We start from the raw sequence: 20,276 nt of genomic DNA on the forward strand, positions 1-20,276 counted from the left end.
CACCTGTCTAAAAGCAGTTAAAACAACACAAAATTGTGTAATGACTAAACTACCTGATGAGATGGCAAAAACTACAAGCATGCGTCTCTCAAAAGTTCTAGTGCGTGCATGGATTTTGGATTATCTGCATTAAACCGGTACCCGGATAACCATATATGGTTATGAGGAGCGCGTTACGGTGGATGCCCAGCCAGTGACAAAACCCCAAAGTTAAGAAAGGGGCGGAGCGCCGTTCGTGACTCATGACGAGTCTCCTCTGTGGCTGGCAGCGCCTGAGCTCCCTCTCACACACGCTATAAAAGCAGGTCTTTAGTGGAAGATTTAATAAAACAACGCTCCTCAGAGGGATTATTTGGATTTAATATTTTACGCCTAAATTGGACTGCTTGCTATCACTAGCGATGGAAAGCAATAGTGTAATATTTTCGGCACTTTTTCTTGCCTGGCTAACACTCGTAAACGGATCCCCAGGTAAGAAATCTTTGTTTTAGGGTTGTAGTTTTAAACTGTTTACTTCTAGTATGGCATTCTGTAGCATAGTATTGTACAGTACAGTATATCTGTGAACTTTAGATATGTAGTTTTGTTGTATCTCAAGGTTTGGATGCAATGGAAACCAGCTGCATGATGTGTTTCACACTGTATTGTTCTGACTGATGTCCTCTTTCTCATTTAGCATCAGTGAAGGTGGGCAAGCTTACCAAAGCAACAAATGTGTCGTGGTCATCTTACAATTTCAAAACAATCCTATCGTGGGGACCTAAACCTGTCAATTACACATATACAGTTGAATTCTCAAGGCAAGTACTGAAATATCCTTTTTAAACAGCATGGTCTTTTTCTGTATTGTTCATATTACATTATTTTGTGATCAACATTCAGCACAAAGTAATATAAATGTGTGCACATGACTGGCATGTGATCCTAACCAACATGTTTTTTCTTCTCTTCAGAGTTGGTAGGGACAAACAGAGAAACCCTCACTGCATCAAAAGCACTGAGACGGAGTGCGACCTGACCAATGAATTGGAAATCAAGGGGGTTTATTCCGCCGAAGTGCTCTCAGAGACCCTGCGCGGGATGACTTCTGACCATGTGGAGCCTCCATACACCAGATCAAAGACATTCTGCCCTTATAATGACAGTGAGTGTCTAACCATGCATTCTCAATGTGCATACTAGTAGAGTTGAAAAATATTACCTCCTTCATCGAAATTGATTTAAAGCAGTTGTATAATAATTTCGATCTGTTTCTTGTAGCTTTAATTGGAAGACCTGAGTTCAGGTTGACGACGAGTGCGGACAAAAAGATTGTGCTGATCATACAAGACCCCATCACAGCTCTGCACAAAGATGGCAAATCTCAGAACATCCGTGACATCTTTAAGAAAAATCTCAAGTACCAAATTGCATACAACAAGGCTGGAAGCACGGGAAAAGTGAGTGTCGGCACGTTTACCAGCCGAAGATACTATTAAAGATTTCATGCCGTGCTTTTATTTAAATGCCCTCCAACTGCAATTCTCACATTGCTTTGTATGTTTACAGAAAATTCGTACTGTGGATGAGAGCAGAGCATATTTAAAGCTAGATGAGGGTGAGAGTTACTGCTTCAGCGTGGCTGCGTATATACCTTCCCGTAAAGGAGACAAGATGACTGGAGAGTGGAGCCTCCCCAAGTGTTCGCCACAGGAGCACAAGGCCGTGTTTGCGGGTAAGTTTTAAGAAGACTTAAAATGTTGCCATTTTACGGGGTTGTTGCATTCATTTGAGAGACAGAGGAAGGCGACAAGGCGTATCCAAATATTCTGAATGATTCAAGTTTTGCTCAAAAGTTTAGTTGTCTATAATTCAAGTGTTATGGAAAACAGGAAGGTTGTTAAGCATGGCCAGATCAGGGTCAGCCAACAGAGTAGAGGAGGGAGGATGACACACTGCCATTAGTCAGAAACTGACCAGGGAACGACAGCTGTGCTCAACTGACTCCATCCAGCTGTGTGGGAACCTGAAGTTTTAAAAATCTAAATATGGATTAATAATTGATGTGTATATATTTAAAAATTCATTAAATTTAAACTTTTCAGTGTTTTTTACAAACTCAAAATTTTTTTTTTTAATCCATTAATTTTTATTAAAGTAAAAATACATTTATGTATGAATTCATGATTATTAGATTTGTGTAAAAAAAATAAAAATAAAAAATATATATGTATATGTATATGTATATGTATAACATTTTCTGCCGCTAGGGTGCGTCTAGATTTCTAGGCTATATATTAAATTAAATGTATATTATATATAAAACTTAAATTTTATATATAAAATGTATGTATATGTCTTTGTTTTATATATATATATATAAAATCTATTCTTTTTTTTTATACACAAATCTAATAATCATGAATTCATACACTTCAATTTCAATTAGAAAACAACACGCGATATATATATATATAAACACTTTATAACATTTTATAAAGTCATTAAATGTAAAGTTTTGTTGAAATGGTATAAAAAAAAATCCAAACCAATGAAACTAACAACACAAATAGTTGATTTCTATGAAATATAATTTTCTAAAAGGTTTTTATTTTTCCTTTTCTTGGACCCTTTTATGTATCATTTAACCTTTATACAAACTAGCATAGAACTGTTACATGAACTGGATTTGAGCAATAACTTAAATTATGTGTCAGGCATTTTAAAATGGCCAAAATCCTTTTCCATTACGTTCTCCATGATGCATGTGCTCTGCTCTTTCCTATACTGCTTCATCAAATGCTGTTTTGAAATCGCACACCAACATGCCACATAGTTAAGTTTTCCATTAAAACAAATGATAGATTGTGGTAATGATGTATAAAATTCTTCCTCTTTTCTTTTCCATAGAGTATGGACTGCCTGTGATTGGAGGAGTAGCGCTCATTATACTGGCTTTTGTAATTGCTGTAATCGTTCTGATTGTGGTGTGCTGTAAACGAGCGCAAAGACCAACAACTATGGCCAAGGAAACCGTAGTCTAGAAGAATCCAACTTTTCTGCTGATCAAGCCCAGAACGGGACGTACAGCTGGACTGTTATCGTTTTTGCGCTGAGAGGGACCGGTGTGTGTGTGCAGCACTGGACTGGTTTCTATGAAACACTAACACTACACGATATGTTATACATATCGGACTTTTGCTTTTAATTTATTTATGAATGAATAGAACGGTGTATTTTGTTTATTGAACGGTCTTATTTATTATTTTCTTCAGAAATGCATGGGTATTAGCTGCTGCTGTGTTTTTATATATGTATAGTTTTATATCTAGAGGGAAAATATTTAACGTGCATAAAGTATATATTTTTTTCAAATGTAAATGATACTTCTTGAACCTTCAAATAAATTATACTTCATTTTATACACATTTATTTTTTGTAAGAGGTAGCAAAACTAAACTCTGGCCTTTAGTGCCATCATTGACTTATGCTGTGTAATGACTTATGTAAAAGGATTTGCACAATCAAAAATGAGGAAGAATGGAGAAGATTGTGCTCTTATTATAAGTATTTTTGTTTAAAAAAAAAAAAGATTAAAGTTCAGATTGTGCAACGCAAACTAAAAATTACAACTATTTGTTTAAAAAAAATCCCTAAAGACAAGGAACGTTTGTGCAACACACACGTGAAGCCAATAGTGTTGCATTTTCGGCTCAGTAGCTCACCCTTGTGGTCAGCTAATAAGGATGCAAAAGTCTTGCCTTTTTTCTACTACTGCTTTGGTGCAATTTTACAAGAAATCTGTTGGCCTATATTTTCAAAACTCATAGGACTAATATCATAACAGATAATCAAAAGCTCACCTTTTCCCCCAAACATGTCAGCATATTTTCAAGTGTGTTAGTACAATACACAAAATACATGTTTAATTTATATACATGTTTCATTCACAGTAACCGATTTTCAAACAGCTCTTACTATCAAACTTTTGATTTGTATCTCTTCTTCGTCAGTTACATTGGTCTATTATTTAAGCCAACTGAACTTAACGGTTAATCCATGAATCATTTGGTACACCTATAGATTTCTACAGATATTGATTCTATAGACCGTTTCTATTGGTTTGCAATATCCAATATGGATTACCAAATGTAAAGTGATTTATTTTAGATGATAACCACTATGTGCAAAGTGTGTGCACGTGTGTGTGTGTGTGTGAGAGAGACAGAGATTTGCAATTTGTGAAGGGAGAGGAAACGGTCAATGACTGTATAGCATCAGATTGATCAGAGATGCTTCAGAAGAAAGGAGACGGATGTCATCAATACAGCATTTTACATTACAGTATGCCATGTGATACTGTAAACAGATCACCATGGTAGAAACTGCCACATTAGTGTATCTCACCCTTATAAAGGTCAACTACGGTATAGATTTAGTCATATGGTACAGTGAGAACATTTACTGAATTGTCAGCAAACTGTTCTAGCACAGAACCTCATGGCTGTATCACACCTTTTGATAACACACTAGATATATTACATTATGGATTGAATTACATAAGTTAGGTAATGTAAGTGTATTTTCTAATGTGGCATATAAGCTTTATCAGTGCAATTAATTCAGCAACAAGGGTGATTTGAAACATGTATATTGCATTGTTTGCTACTGAATGAACCGATTGTTGAAAGTACTGATTTGAATGAAGATCATACTGTTGTTTCGGTGATTAAACCAAACGTTCTCATCACATATCACAACGATGTTGTGTTTTTAAAAAAAGGATTATGTACAATGAAAATATGTAAAACTGAATGAAAGCATGAGATCGGGGTTTGAAAGAATGACTAGCTGTGATCAGTTTGAAAATGTACACCTTAATTGTGAAAATAGTACCAAAGCGAATTAAAAAATGTAAAGACTTTGACTTGAAACAAGGAATAAACTTGAATGCACATGTGAATGTCAAAACCAAAAAAGCTGGTATAAAACAATGATTTCAGGTTTCTTTCCTTTTGAAATAATCACACAGATTTCATTGTATGTTTTGTAATTCAGTAAAACATGTCTGTAAGGCACTATGTATGCACATACTATACATAAATATCCAATAGGTTCTCAAATGTACATTACTAGACTTCATTATCTCTTAAAATAAAATACAATTTAGAATGACTGATCATTACACTTAAATAATTTCCCTGGTGTTGTGAGCTCATTAATGTACCAGTGGCATGAAACAGTATGTTATGGACAACTCCGTAATACATATGAACATCCCAGTGACTGTTCCAGTTTCAAAACATAAATCAAGTACCAACCAACTACATATATCACTACTTTTATATTACAAATGCTTGATTCTTAAAAAGGATATCAAACCCAATTTTATTCCTTACCAAAATCTTTTGAGATAACCTCTCCCTGGGAGATATTTATCCACAGAGTTACAATCCTTTCCTCAGACGAAGAAAAACAGTTCTATTTAACATCATATAATATAGAGTTCAGAACTTCATAATGATATTGCTTCACTTCCACATTTAGTGCCGACGGGCCTCATTCATGAAACGCGCAGAGCAAATTTCTTGCAGAAATTTTCACATGCAATAATTTAACTGTGAAACACTTTGTGAATGATTTACGCAAGGATTTGCTCATGAATAAGGCCCAGTATTATTATTATGATCCAAACTCCACCGTTTCCTTCGTGATGGGTTTAAACTCGTAGTTTCCTCTTCCATCCATCTGCAAGTAATACTGTAGAATAGAGAAACAACGATTTTTAAGACTTCATAGCACATTACTTCAAGTTTTCTAATGAATTCTGCCAACTTTATGATGATTGTACCTCATGATGCTTCCATAGTGATTTCCTATGGGAGACTGTGAACAGTGTGATGCCAACCTAAAGGAGAAAACAGATGATTCCAGCTGAGCTCAGGGAGACAGATGTTTCTGAAGCAAACTCCCAGAGGAGCAACAAATACATTCCTGAATTCCTCACTTCTGACAGAAAATGAGCATGGTGAGGTGACCACTTGCATTAATTATGAATAAGAAGATGACATCTGACTACCTTACGACAGTGGCTGTAGATGAAGTCCTCCACATCAACGCTTACAGCACTGGTGCACTCATCCAGAATGGCAAACTGGGGCTTGTGGTAGAACAGACGAGCCATCTGTGCAATTCAATAAAGAGTTAAGTTCATCATGAGGTTCCTTAAGATATGAAAATGTGGGCTCTCTGATCTTATATAGGCCACATTACTATCGGTCTCTGTCTCACCAAAAAAAGAGAGCAATGAGCAAGTTTAAAGTCACCATAAAATCAAAATTGACATTAAATTATTATTATTTTTTATCATAAATAGCAAACCATAACCATCCAATCAATTCCTAATGGACGAAATCAAGTCCCGCCCTATATTTTTTTAATGTTCGAGACGCCGTTTCACTCAGATATAGGTCACAATAGGGAAGAAAATACTATCACAACTTCCATTTCATGCCAATTTTAAAAAACAGAAAATGCAAGGACCAGAGCTTACAGCCATCCTCTGCTTCTCTCCGCCACTGAGGACATCCATCCAGTCCTGCACACTCTCCCAGCTGCCCTCTCTGTCCAGGATATGTCCCAGCTGGACATTGTCCAGATATTCCTTCAGCACCTGACCACAATTACACAATATATTATATTATTCAAGCACATTCCTTTAAGGAACAGTTCACCCAATAATACAAATTTTCCTCCATATTTATTCATGTGAAACACAGCGAGACATTCTAAATTCATACAACATAAGTGTACCATCAAGCTCCAAAATAAAATGCGATTTTTTGCGCAGAAATCATATGATAGTTTAGCCTGACGTCGTCATACTCAGATTCTAGTCAGAATATGAGTCTGATACTGCTCCATTGGGCTATGATTATGAGGTGTGTTTCAACCGAACCAGGAAAGAAATGCCTCTCCACTTAATTGGATAGACCTACAACCAATCAGAGCAACAGAGTAAGTGACGTGTTGAGCGACGCATGGTTGTCAACAGAACTCAACTGCACACTCGCTGGAAGAAGTAGAAGAAGAAGATGATGAGTGTAAACGATCTTTGCCGGGTGTTGTAAAAAGAATTTAATGATACACAGAGTACTTACCAACACGATCATCATTTTAGAGATATAGTAAAGGTGAATGCATATACGAACAAGTTCTCCGTTTAGGACTAGAACGAATTCAACCCAAGCGCTCTTTGGTGACATGGATGGTTACGTTACTGTTGATCATCTGTCCATTATCGTATAAAGCCCGCCCTGACAATTTGATTGGTCCGAACAGCTCTGGTTCGAGCATAGCTCTGGCTCATTGCTCCACAACAGATCAAGTCCAGAACGAACTTCCCGACCTGAAATGTTGTGTGCGGGGTTAACCCCCTCGAGTTGGCGGTCGCGCCGGTGCGATCAGCTCTCTTTTTTTCTTATCAGTGCCAAAGAGAATCAAATAACTCTGTCGCTTTTTATCATTCAGGCAAGTACTATACATCATTATAATCTGTTAAGTTTCTTTTTTTTTTGTACAGTCACAATAAAAACAAAATGTTTTGCTTTTTGCTAAATAAAGAAAACAAACATGATGCGCGATCTGCAGCCTCTCTGTCAAAGACGTTCATTCAGATAGTCAATTTTCAACTAAATAAGAAGAGCATTTTTTTTAAGTGTAGTCAAATCTTTTGATAATTTAAAATATAATAGGCCTTTGATGACTACATTTTAAATAAATGATTCTGGAGTTTTGTTTTGTAGAAAGTGAATTTTTTTGTTTTGTAGAAAGTGAATTGCTTTCTTTAAAAGTGAATTTCGTTTTGTATAAATTGTATCTTAATTTTAATTATTATTATTTTTTTTTTAGCATGAGACTACTTTCAAAAACTTTTTTTGAAATGCTCTTAGTAATTGGTCTCGTTTCTAGTCAAAATATTTAAATATTCTTAAATCAAGATGCATTTACTAGATAAGTACAATTTCAACTAAATAAGAAGAGCATTTTTTTGCTCTCTCAGTCAGGTATGAAGCTCATTCATTATGCAGCTCATTATGCAGGTCATTATGCGGGCTCTTATGTTATTTTGTCCTCTCATGTGATACTCATCATTATTCATAAGATATCACGCCTCCTTGCATACTGGCTTTGTGAAGAAAAACTGTCTGCAAATTTTAAATCAATGTATTGTTTTATGTGAATGAGTAGGCTCAATGATTCTCACATCAGTTTGAAGCAAAAACTCAATGCAAATACACCTATTATTCAAAAGTCTTGTGAACACATATCTATTGTGTGTTTTGAGGCCTTCATTTTAAAACAACTTTTTTCTTTCTTTTTTTTAAATCATGCATAAACATTTTTCTCTCAAAAATCAAGCATGTACCTACATGTTGCTTAGATATTATGGTAGCCCAGTTTGTGCGGAATACAGTGTAATTACACTTTTGCCATTAATGTGTTTATAAGCAACTGAAAAAAACCCCCACAAATGTAAGAGCATGTCAAAACTTCTAAAGGGCCCCAAAAGGGGTTAAGTTCGGCTGGCTAATGTTAAATCCAGGCTAATGATAGCGTTGTTTGAGAAGCAAACTTGAAATACAGCACACAAGTCACATGGACAAATTTTATGCTGCTTTTTGTACTTTTTGGAGCTTGAAGAGACATGTGGGTGAATAAACAATGACAGAACTTACATTATTGTTTTAAAAGGCATATTCAGCCAAAAACCTCAATTCTGTTATAAATTACTTATCTTCATGTCGTTCTAAACCCATAAGACTTTCGTTCATTCTCGAAACACAAATGAAGACCCTTCTAATGAAATCTGGGAGATTTATGTCCCTCCATTGAAAGTCTATTACTCCCAAACTTTGACACTACAAAAAGTTCATAAAGAGATCGTAAAAGTAGTCTGCAGTTTGAGTCTTCTGAAGAGACACGATTGTTTTATATGATGGACAGATTTAATATATAAACAACTGATCAATGCACATACCTAGATCACATCAAACAAGGTCATCAAAAGTTTAAATGTACTTGCGTGACGTGAGAACAAACCTCATTGTTTTCACATGTCAAGCAAGTACATTTGAGCTTTGTTTGTTGATCAATGTTTATGTGAATAAACAAATTAAATCTGTTCATAATATAAAGCGATCATGTGACTTTAGAACTTTCAGTAGAGGGACAGAAATCTCTTTGAATAAAAAATAAATAAAAATATCTTTGTGTTTTGAAGATGAACAAAAGTCTTCAGGGTTTTGAACAACATTGTTTGGTTGAATTAACCCTTTATCACATAACATCTATGGTTGCTGTCCAGTTGATTATGAAACTCACCCGATCAGATGTTCCTTTCTTCTTTTGGTCTTCATGCGTGTCAGGATAAATCACCTGATCTCTCAGGGAACCCAGTGTCATATAGGGCCTCTGAAGTAAAATACAAACAAATGAACATTGAAAATATATTGGAGAACATTTTCACATTTAACCTGCTGTCATGAAAGACCTCAGTGTGAAAAGGCCCACCTGAGGAACATAGAAGAGCTTCCCTCTCTCAGGTTTTGTGAGCCGTCCTCCACACAAAGGCCACAGCTTGGGAAGCAAAGAAAGACAATGTAAGTGAACAACAATAACAAAATCACTGAGGTTTCTAAGGACACATATTTCTGCTGAAAACAGCTCTGACCTCTCCCAGCACCCGGAAGAGGGAACTCTTCCCACAGCCGTTGGGCCCACAGACCAACACATTTGTCCCAGATGACACCTTAATGTAAGGAGGGAAGATGGTAATTACCAAAACCAGATCGCAAAACCCTGTTTGACAATCTAAATAACAAGTTTAGACTAAGAAAATGTTATTCATGGAGCAGTAACCTCAAAAGACAAGTCATGGATGAGAATGTCTCCATTGGGCGTTGCTAAAGGTATGTGTTCAAACCTGTGGATGAAAGGATACAGCTCAACTTAAAACACTGATGATATGCTGGTCAGACACGACGTCTGCATTCAGCAAACTGAGGATTACACAAACGCATGATGGCTTGATGGATATTTGTTTCGTTTTTTTACATAACTTACTTGATAATGTTGTCTGCAATGATGATTTCACCTCTCCCGAGGGTAAGAGGGATTTTCTCTACTGCTGCATCTGTGAAAACAAACAAACAAAAAAGAAATATTGTTGTATATGACACACATGCACTAAATATAATAACATTGAAAATTACTATTCATAAAATCTTTCAGTAAGATCTTTTATTCAGTAAGGATGCAGTAACTTCATCAAAAGTGACAGCAAACATTTATGTTAAAAAAAGATAAATAAATGCGGTTTTTAAACTTTCAATTAAATAAAAAAAAATCCTGAAAAAAATGACCATGGTTTTGCACAAAAATATTAAGCAGCACAACTGTATATTAGAATGATTTCTGAAGGATCATGTGACACAAGACTGGAGTAATATTCAGCTTTATCATCACAGAAATAAATTACATTTTAAAATATGTCAAAATAAAAATGTTTAAGTGTAATAGTATTTCACAATATTACTGTTTCACTTTATTATCGATCCAATAAGTGTGCATTTTACCGCAAATTACAGACCGCATTATTACCGTATTAACGGTATTATTAGTATACAATTCATAGAGACATCTTTTATATCAAAAATTCATAAAATGTTTAAAAACAAAACATAATGCACAATATTCCAGACCTTTGATTTGCTGTGTTATCATGGTCCGTTCATATCTGCCCGAATTCAGATCCTTAAGGACATCCTGAATTTCTGTAATTCGTGCAGTGAACCTAATAAAAGGATTCAGATTCCAGATGAACACACATATACTAAGACAAAAGACAGACAGTAGGTGAGCACTGGCAAGTGTACTGGAGGTTGAGCACTCACCCGGACAGTCTGGTCATCTCTCTGCCTGCCAGGACGATCCTTCCCAGGGCCTGTGCCAAACTTATTAACATCCGCCCACTCTGGTAGTAGTCCTGCAGCGTAAAACAAACACAGACAAACTTCTATCTTCTGTGCAAACATTTATCTAAGAAAATCCGTATTGACCCAATAAAGCAATTTTACAAAGACAAGAGAGATAAAGGCCAGTAATTACAAGCACATACATTCCATAAAGTAGCACATTGCCACTGTATAGTAGAAGTGATTTAAACTGGTATTGATATTTCTTTCTGAAAACAAAACAAAATATATCAGTCTTACTAAACAGTCTCTTTGTCTGTGTTCATTCATACTCACTTCCAATCGCTCAGAATATGTGCTGGTCAGATGCCGTTGGTTCGTGTGGTCCAGGAACGGCCGGCTGATAACTAGGTAACCCACCACCATGGCTATGTCTAGAGAATCATCAGAAAATGTGTTTCTCATGAAAGATTCTTTAAATTCATTTGAATGATCATTTCATTCGAGGGCCTGTATTAAAAATACTCTACGTAAGTCTACTTTTAATGTCAGCATTGCCATTTGCAGCCTATTTTACTTTCATAATGTGACATATTTTCAAAAAAGTAGAATGGATCCAGACTTGAATTTGACTTTAATATGACTATTATATACTACATTAATTAAATTTTGATTTTAAAGAAATTATTTGAACATGAATTGCTCACCTTAAGACCTGAAACAGGCATTAAAAAGCAAAAAGAGATACATTTCGTTGACTTTAAAATGCTTACATTTGGCTATGATGCTGTCCACGACACCCATTGAGAAACGAAAGTGTATGCAGCGATTCAAGTGGTCCACCTAAAAAACAAGAAGTCTGACTGAAAGATTCACCAACATTGTGTATGGATTAGATAACGGATATCAAAACTCTTTCTATTTTCCTCACCAGTTTCTGAAAGGTTCCATAAATAGTTTGCTTTTCTCTCCTGTTGCCGTTGTAGAACGCAATCTCCTCACTGAAACAATATGCAGAAATCATGCATTTTTCTTCATAAAATACCTCAGGAGACAAACATCCAGACAAAGGGACGGAGGCCCATAGATACCTGTTAGTGATGAGACGAGAGTTGACATATCTGTACTCCCCCTCATACTTTTGCTCGGTTATGGTCATTTTGCCAATCGGCCTGCGCAGTCTTGTCAGGAGCAGACCGGAGAACATCAGGTAGCTCAGCAAACAAGCAGGTCCCTACAGAGAACCAGGAAGATGCTTCAAACACCTTGGGGACTGAGGCGCTGAATTAGCCAGTAAACAGTGTTGGGTTTAACTCATTACTAAGTAATTAATTACTGTAATTTAATTACTTTTCCATTGAAAAAGTAAAGTAAGGGATTATTCAACATTTTTGTGTAATTTAATTTCAGTTACTTCTGATGTAATTGCATTAAATACTGTATAGACTATAGAACAATTCTATATAAAATAATAGTGGATTTAACGTGTTTTAAAATGTGTGTTTTTAATGTAACCTCCCTTTATATACTCTGTTTTGGAATAATTTATGCAATTTTATATTATTTATTTGGAAGATTTAAAAGAGCCGTTTCCTGTCTATCTTTGTATTGTTCAACTGGTCAATTCTGCTATGGAATTTAGAAAGTAATTAGTAAAAAGCAATGTAATAATTTTCTGATAATCTAATACAATCTAATCCAGTGGTTCACAAATGGGGGTATGTGAAGGCACTCCAGGGGGTATGTGAGATTTTAAAATATAGCCTACATATATTTAAAAAGTAGCATTCATGCAAAAATCCTTTAAAATAATTATTTAATAAATATTTCAGGAAAATATAAGTATATATGTTCATAAAATGAATTTTATATTCAGTAGGCTATTCAATTTCATTATCCTAAAAACCTAGAGTCTCCCCCATACCAGGATGGTTAGACCCAACCTGTCATATGCCACCTGGCATCACCTGTCAGTCACTTGGATCAACGACAGGGTAACCAGACGTCCCCATTTCCCAGGGACAGTCCCAGTTTTTAATGTAATGTCCCCGACTGGAGTTGCCCCCGGAAATGTCCCTGTTTTACAGCTCGTTCCAAACAATCCGCAACGCAGATATATTGGACAAAAAGCGCCCAAACAACATACAGCAGCTATTGTCCCTGTTTTTTAATTAAAATATAATAACAAATGAGATTTTAGTGATTTTAGTTTCCATTTCAGAAATATGGTCACTGTTTTCACTACATTAGTTTCAATCACTACATTTTAGTGATGAGAAATATTTGCAATAAATTTAGTAATTGATTATTATCTTTTAAAATGTTCGAAATTGTTTCTTTTTTTCAAATGTTAGAATTTTGTATGTGTTTATCTGTTCTAAGTTTAATAAATCAGACACTGATGGCACAGTGCTCTGTTTTAAGTCTTTTTTTTTTTTTCAAACAAAAATGCTTTGCGCTGGTTAGGGGGTACTTGGCTGAAAAAATATTTCACATCACTGGAAAAAGGTTGAGAACCACTGATCTAATCTAATACATTGTTGAAGATGTTATTAATAACTACTAATTAATTACTTTCTAAGAGTAACTTACCCAACACTGCTGGTAAATTATTCAAAACTGACACTTACAAAAGGACCAATGGCTGTGTTCAGTTTGCAGATGTAGATTAATATATCTAGTAGAGGCTGGAGAGAAGAAAAAAAAAATCAAGAAGTCTTAAACTTAATATATAGTTCAGAATGATAAAAATGTGTTATATTATACAGTAACAGAATGTGTTGCTTTGTGTTACCTTGCTGACGTTGGAATAGAGGTCGACCACACTGCAACAGAACTTCTCCACATCTTGGGTTATCAGCTGGTCTGGGTTGGCAATGCGGTTGTCCAAGTTGCCAATCTGATAGTATGTGAACCCCCTATTGTAAAATATAGCGTTATAAAACATACATCAATGCTTTTCTAGTTACTTACATATATAATAGTTACTTTTAAAAGTAATGCTTTACAATTTTGCGTTACTCTCCCCGAAACTTAACTAATTACGTTACTTATTTAGAAAGTAATGCATTACAATATTTTGCATTCATTTTTAATTTCTAATGGACTCCAGGCAGCGAAACGTAGATTTACAGTTATCATTTTGTGTCAATATGTTGAATTTTGGGGTAAAATCATACCCTATATATTGTATTGACAACTCATCAGTTAAATATTTACCATCTTATATTCTGCATGATTGAAAGTTTCTTAAATAAACACTGACAAAAACGATACAAGTTTTAGGGCTGGACGAAATGACGATATATATATATAACATTGATAAGTGATAACCCTGATTTAGACCTACCTATATTGAATTAATATAAAGCGTTCACAGGCAAAATTGCTTTATGCATTTCCCCGGCGTCGAAATCAGGCTCATATAAATGTCGGAAAACACTATTTCTGGCTGCGTGTCAATATCCATGGATCACTGGATCTTTGGTAAATTGTAAGAAACACTATATGGAGACCAAACTTTAGGTTAAACCGATTGTCGTTTGTTTTAGTCGCAGTTTCCCCTATAGAACCCATTCATGCAAAAGCTTTTTTGCCACTCAGTCCGGATGAGGGGGCATGTTCCAGTGGGAACGTGACGTCAGTGCACACCCTCTATTGCTAAGATCACTAACGTGAGGTTTTTTTGATCAGGGTTGGAGCTAGGACTCTGCAGGACAGCAGCACTCCAGGACCGATGTTACCCATCCCTGCTATAACATGCACCTTCATTTTCTTTTAAAAACACATTTAAAAATATAATTATATTCTGACCTCGTAGAATATTTCCTGACTCTAACAGTTATGTATGCTATTAAAATGTGTTACTTTTCTACTTTTTGTCCGTTCCCGTACATGCACAAGTGAGCGTTTCTAACGCTCTACATTATGGAGAAGAGAATTTGAATTTACTAGTTAAAAACAAATATTAAAAATGAAAAGTAACTGTTTTTTCAAAACAGTAACTCAACTGTGAATGAGTAAATTTATAAAGTAATGTGCTACTTTACTCGTTACATCAAAAAATAATCAGATTTGTTACGCCAACACTACATTGTTTACATTTCAAAATAAGAAATTGTGTAAACTGAATTAAAACATTCGCTATTCAGTTTTGAATGGCACAACCCTGATTTCTGTATAAGACTGTTTAAAAAGAGAGTAAAAATGCTAATAGAGTTAACTAAAAATGGATATGAACAGAAAACGGACAGAACAGAAATATGATAACGCTGGATTCAGTTTAAGCATCATTCACCATTTAACGAATATAACTTACGTCATGTAGTCATTGTAAAGTTGATTGGTCAGCCTTACTCTGAAACACAGCTTCAGCTGGTTGAGTCCCAGCTTTAAGAAGTTATTCACTAGAGATATCTGATGAGTCAGACAAAAAGACATAAAAAAATGTTTCTCAAATAAATCTGTCAAAAGAAAAGACAAAACGACAGGCACTAAAATATGTAAATACATGACCTTTAAATAATGCATAATTACCCTATTTATGACATGCTAACTACATTTTAATAACATTTTATAGAAAAAAGGATCTATGTTATGATCCCTTTTAAAAGGATAGTTCACCCAAAAATGAAAATTCTGTCATTAATTACTCACCCTCATGTCGTTCCAAAACCGCAAGGCCTTCGTTCATCTTCAGAACACAAATGAAGATATTTTTGATGAAATCCGAGAGCTCACTGACCCCTCCATAGACGGCTATTTAATTAACACTTTCAAGGTATCGTTAAAATAGTCCATGTGACTGCAGTGGGTCAACCTTAATTTTATGAAGCGTTGAGAATACTTTTTGTGCACAAAAAACAAACACAAATAACGACTTTATTCAACCATTTCTTCTCGTTTGTTTCAGTCTCCTACGCCGTTGACGTAGTAAATACAGTGCAGCGCTTCCGAGCTACGTCAGAGTGCCGGCTTACCATTGGCCGAAGCGGTTCACGGGAGCACCACGACGCATGCGTGTGATGCTGACGCAGGAGCTGGCCAACGTAAACTGCATAGAAGACTGACAAAGACGTGAAGAAATTGTTGAATAGAGTCATTATTTTTGTTTGTTTTTTGCACACAAAAAGTATTATCATAGCTTCATAACATTAAGGTTGAACCAGTGCAGTCACATGGACTATTTTAACGATGTTTTACTACCTTTCTGGACCTTGAAAGTGTTAATTAAACACCCGTCTATAGAGGGGTCAGAGAGCTCTCGGATTTCATCAAAATATATCTTCATTTGTGTTCTGAAGATGAATGAAGGTCTTACGGGAACGACATGAGGGTGAGTAATTAAAGACAGATAAAGACATTTTTGGGTGAACTAACCCTTTAATAATATGATAAGACATGATCCCTTTATTAAAATATTCTATCCTTAATCCTGGAAATTAAGCATTATGTTATTATTATATAAATTATATGAATAACGGTTTGTCAACCAACTTGTAAAATTGGACACAGAAACTAGTGCAAAGTTTATTCCACTTACAAAAGGCATGACTGTGATAAAGTTGACCAAGTATCTTTTGAAAGCAGTTGACGAGCGTCCAATAATTGCACTGCAAACCACACACACACACACACACACACACACACACACACACACACACACACACACACACACACACACACACACACACACACACACACACACACACACACACACACACACACACACAAACAAACAAACAAATTGAAGAAGTGTAATTTTGTGCTCATAGTCTACACACAGTACAAGAAAAACAGGAAAGACAGCATTTAAGTGATCGGGCATGTTCTGCTGGCAACGACACCCAGAGGTAGCCTAATCCAACCACTGAGAAATCCACTAAACTAAAAAAAAGGTGAAATACACAAAATCATGGGATATTGTGATCTTACAACTAAAATGGCAAATGTGATCAAGGATCTAAAATCTTCATACCTCTCAATCATGGTCCCATTATGGATCACCCAGACATCGCAGTAGGTTCTGGCCACGAGCATGGCAGCGATCAGAAGCAAATATCCTGACTAGGATAGAAAACAACCAATAATGCAGCTGTAGACCAGCCAGCCAGTGAGAATAAATGACAATGAATACATAATGGCAAAAAACATACCTCTTTGCAAAAGGTCTGTGGCAGCAGGATTTTCATGATACTACAAATGCGCCTGAAAAACACCTTGTCCACCGCAGCCTTGTCTGTCTTTCTATCCTTCTGTAAATGTCATTGAAATATATTAGTCTACATTTTCAACTAGGGGGTCCTGAATGTATTTTGGGGGTCCTGAATGTATTTTGGGGGTCCTGAATGCATTTTGGGGGTCCCTATACTCCCTAATATACTACAAATTCAAAAACTGATCTTAGATAAAGCATGCTACTTCGATTTAGACTAAGGAATTTACTTACATCATTGTCCAACAGTGGTTTTGATGTCCCTTTCCCTCTATAAATGAACACGTGGGTAAAGCATGAGAAATCAACAAGCCTTGAAATAAGCCACCTTGAATTTCAATGTAACGCAGAAGCGTGTTAACGTCTGAATAAATGAATGCGTCCCATGTCAATGATGTTTCAATGTCGAAGAGGTTATCGGAAAGCGGGCAAATAAATGGCAACAGGCACAAGAAGCAATGATCTTACCCATTGGTTTCCGAAGAAAGTCTTTGTTTTAATACGTACACAGCGAACACCAAAGCACCTGCGATGGAGAAATTGCCGGCTGTCAGATGCTTACTAACAGCCGCCATGTTAGTTCGCTGTAAAACCAATCAGGAAGCGACGGCGGGCAACGCAGGACCCACGCAGTGGATTTCCTCCGGGGTTTTTTTTTTTTCAGAGCACGACTGTTATCCGGGAGCTTCTATAGGTCCACACATGCCTAAGAACACACAAACACACATACGCACGCACACCTTGGAATTATCACACAGACACACATACGGATGTACAATGAAACGTTCAGCCGCTAGGTGTCGTCAGAGTCACGTCATTCTTCAAAGGCATCATTTCTCTTGCTACATTTTTGGCATGTTTTTGTTTTAAAAATATTTTCGCCCTTTGTTGTGATGTAGCAATAATCAGGATAGACTTTATAATTTCACCATTTCACCCATCTTTTGCCGATATAATTCAATCTAGCTATTTGTGCCAAAGTCTCCGAGTATGTATTAAAGGGATAGTTCACCCAAAAATGAAAATGTTGACATTACTACTCACCCTCAAGTTGTTCCAAACCTGTATGAGTTTCTTTTTTCTGTTGAACACAAAAGAAGATATTTTAAAGGATGATGGTAATGAAACAGTCGACGACACCCATTAACTTCCATAAGGAAACAAATATGGAAGTCATCTGTGTGGTTACCAAAATTCTTTAAAATATCTTCTTTTGTGTTCAACAGAAGAAAGAAACTCATGCTGGTTTGGAACAACTTGAGGGTGAATAAGTAATGAAATTTTTTTTTGGGTGTACTATCCCTTTAAATCGTCATTATAAATTATATACAATTTTAATATAAATTGTACATTTATCAGTTTTTATTTATTTATTATTATTTAAGCCTGTTCATTATTCAGCCCTTTTACTTTTATTTTTACTGCCAATATTTGTTCATTTGTAATTTCGCTTCAGCTTTGCATTTACTGTTGTCTTATATGAAGTGGAACCATACTAACACATATCGACTCAATATGTAAATTTAATTAGTTGTATTTTTTAAAATGTGTGCTCTGAAACCTAAAAACATTCATTTAAAAACTGTTCGAGTCTTTATATCTATTTTTATTGCATGATACATCTACATCACTGTACGACAGTCTCAGAGCAGCACATGCAATTTTGACGAGGAAAACAAGCGGATTGTTCAAAGCACTCCGCCAGCCAATAGGAAGTTTGCTTTTAGGTCACGTGAGTAAGTTTTGAGTCAGTCGGTCCCTCAGTAAGTTTTTCACTCGTCAGTTATGATGTGATGTGAAGAGCGGTCCGTCGGCGAGCGTCTCGTTTGAGCTTATTTTATGTAGTTACAAAGGATTTACCTTCATAATTCTGCGGTATGATGCTCCCCATGAACTATTCAAGTAAGTACCACTCGTTTGAGACACTGTAAACACAGCTACTAACTATTAAAGATTTGTAAGTGTGAAGTGGTTAGCTAGCAGCGCTAAAGTGTAACGTTAACGTAAAGCAGCTATTAAGTGGAGAAACAGTACAGTATTCAGAATTAAATTCGGTTTGTCAACGCATATGTGCTCTTTATAATCGGAAAATTAAATACAGGATTTGATTAATACAGAAGTGATTTGACTTATTTCATGCTCCGTTAAAGAGCCAAACGTTATAAGCCAAAATAACATTTAATTCTGACATAAATCATAGCGGGTCATACTCCACCCAATGGCCATGTTTTTTCCTCTGTCCATTTCCTCTCATATCACTGAACACAGGCGCGAGGGTTAGTTTTGAGTGACAGATGTCAAGCCCCTGTTAAATGATAAAGATCGGTGCATTACTCGCATTCTGCAGCAGACGTGCGTCACGTGTAGACAAAAGCAGGCACGTAATCACATTGCTCAAGAAAACAGTTTACATGTGGATGAATGATACATTCTTTGATAACGTGTCAGGCTTGTTCCTTGATCATCATAATGATAGAGAAGAGCTTGAATGAGTGCACTTTTGGTGCTGTGGAAACTGGTTGTAAATATAAAGTTACTGTTTGCTTAGAAAAGCAACTCTGGATAATTTGAAGCATTTGTAATATGACAAGATGTTAAATAACTACCCCTTTCAGTATGTAAATTAAGAAAAATATGTTTTTTTAATCGACTAAAATACATCTCGAGTCTCATTCAAGGTGAAATTAGTGATAGTTTATGGATCACCCTTGCAAGATTTGAACCTACAACCTTCAATTACTACTCCAGGAGCCTCATTTATAAAATATACATGGGATCGGATTTGATTCTAAATTGCATGGATTTCATCATATGTCAAAAGTAAGCAACAAATCAGGATTTATAAAGGCAGAAACTGACATGAAAATATTTTTATGTACACGCCACCTAGAGAGCATGTCTTTTTGTGTGCTCATATAGCAGTAATTAAACAATTTAATCCAACATAGTTAATGAAAATGTAAAGATAAATAGCCAATCACAATATGCATACATATAATTAATTATATTGGCAAATCAGCAACATTTTAACTGCTTTGTGAAAATTAAATCACCAAAAAGAATTCATTAATTATTTCTTGAGGAAAAAAAAAAAATCGATATAATAG

The 20,276-nt window shown here is 35.7% G+C and overlaps 3 protein-coding genes across 3 annotated transcripts in view; 2 read left to right on the plus strand and 1 right to left on the minus strand.

Moving 5' to 3' along the window:
• Positions 1–235: 235 nt before the first annotated feature.
• f3b (coagulation factor III, tissue factor b) lies at positions 236–4,946 on the plus strand. Its single transcript, XM_079819852.1, has 6 exons — positions 236–471; positions 677–800; positions 954–1,144; positions 1,261–1,439; positions 1,549–1,714; positions 2,890–4,946. The coding sequence occupies exons 1-6, from the start codon at positions 402–404 to the stop codon at positions 3,021–3,023; spliced, it is 864 nt and encodes a 287-aa protein (XP_079675978.1). The 5' UTR covers positions 236–401; the 3' UTR covers positions 3,024–4,946.
• Positions 4,838–17,982, minus strand: abcd3b (ATP-binding cassette, sub-family D (ALD), member 3b). Its single transcript, XM_079819849.1, has 23 exons — positions 17,638–17,982; positions 17,404–17,440; positions 17,111–17,209; positions 16,933–17,021; positions 16,498–16,567; positions 15,274–15,371; positions 13,750–13,873; positions 13,586–13,642; positions 12,047–12,189; positions 11,887–11,956; positions 11,729–11,798; positions 11,292–11,389; positions 10,935–11,026; positions 10,743–10,834; positions 10,105–10,174; positions 9,901–9,964; positions 9,713–9,790; positions 9,553–9,618; positions 9,364–9,453; positions 6,533–6,652; positions 6,059–6,163; positions 5,831–5,887; positions 4,838–5,739 (listed from the first exon to the last, which is right to left on the minus strand). Exons 1-23 carry the CDS (start codon positions 17,742–17,744, stop codon positions 5,662–5,664), a joined length of 1,974 nt encoding a protein of 657 aa, XP_079675975.1. The 5' UTR covers positions 17,745–17,982; the 3' UTR covers positions 4,838–5,661.
• A 921-nt stretch (positions 17,983–18,903) lies between these two features.
• Positions 18,904–20,276, plus strand: part of arhgap29b (Rho GTPase activating protein 29b) — a 41,912-nt gene continuing 40,539 nt past the window's right edge. The window contains exon 1 of the mRNA XM_079820334.1: positions 18,904–19,071. The gene's annotated coding sequence lies outside the window, so the exon portion shown is untranslated. The remainder of the gene's footprint in view (positions 19,072–20,276) is intronic.

Source organism: Gobio gobio (assembly GCF_949357685.1).
Source record: "Gobio gobio genome assembly, chromosome: 6".
NCBI classification, from domain to species: domain Eukaryota; kingdom Metazoa; phylum Chordata; class Actinopteri; order Cypriniformes; family Gobionidae; genus Gobio; species Gobio gobio.

Bases quoted from the DNA above. Each gene is read 5' to 3' on its own strand.
- f3b (XM_079819852.1), top strand. From the start codon at position 402: ATGGAAAGCAATAGTGTAATATTTTCGGCACTTTTTCTTGCCTGGCTA. The intron at 801-953 runs GCAAGTACTGAA...TCTTCTCTTCAG, and splicing joins TATACAGTTGAATTCTCAAG to AGTTGGTAGGGACAAACAGA. The intron at 1,440-1,548 runs GTGAGTGTCGGC...GTATGTTTACAG, and splicing joins AGGCTGGAAGCACGGGAAAA to AAAATTCGTACTGTGGATGA.
- abcd3b (XM_079819849.1), bottom strand. From the start codon at position 17,744: ATGGCGGCTGTTAGTAAGCATCTGACAGCCGGCAATTTCTCCATCGCA. The intron at 13,874-15,273 runs GTAAGTTATATT...ATTTTACAATAG, and splicing joins CTTTACAATGACTACATGAC to GGGGTTCACATACTATCAGA. The intron at 11,957-12,046 runs GTATCTATGGGC...ATATTGTTTCAG, and splicing joins TCTCGTCTCATCACTAACAG to TGAGGAGATTGCGTTCTACA.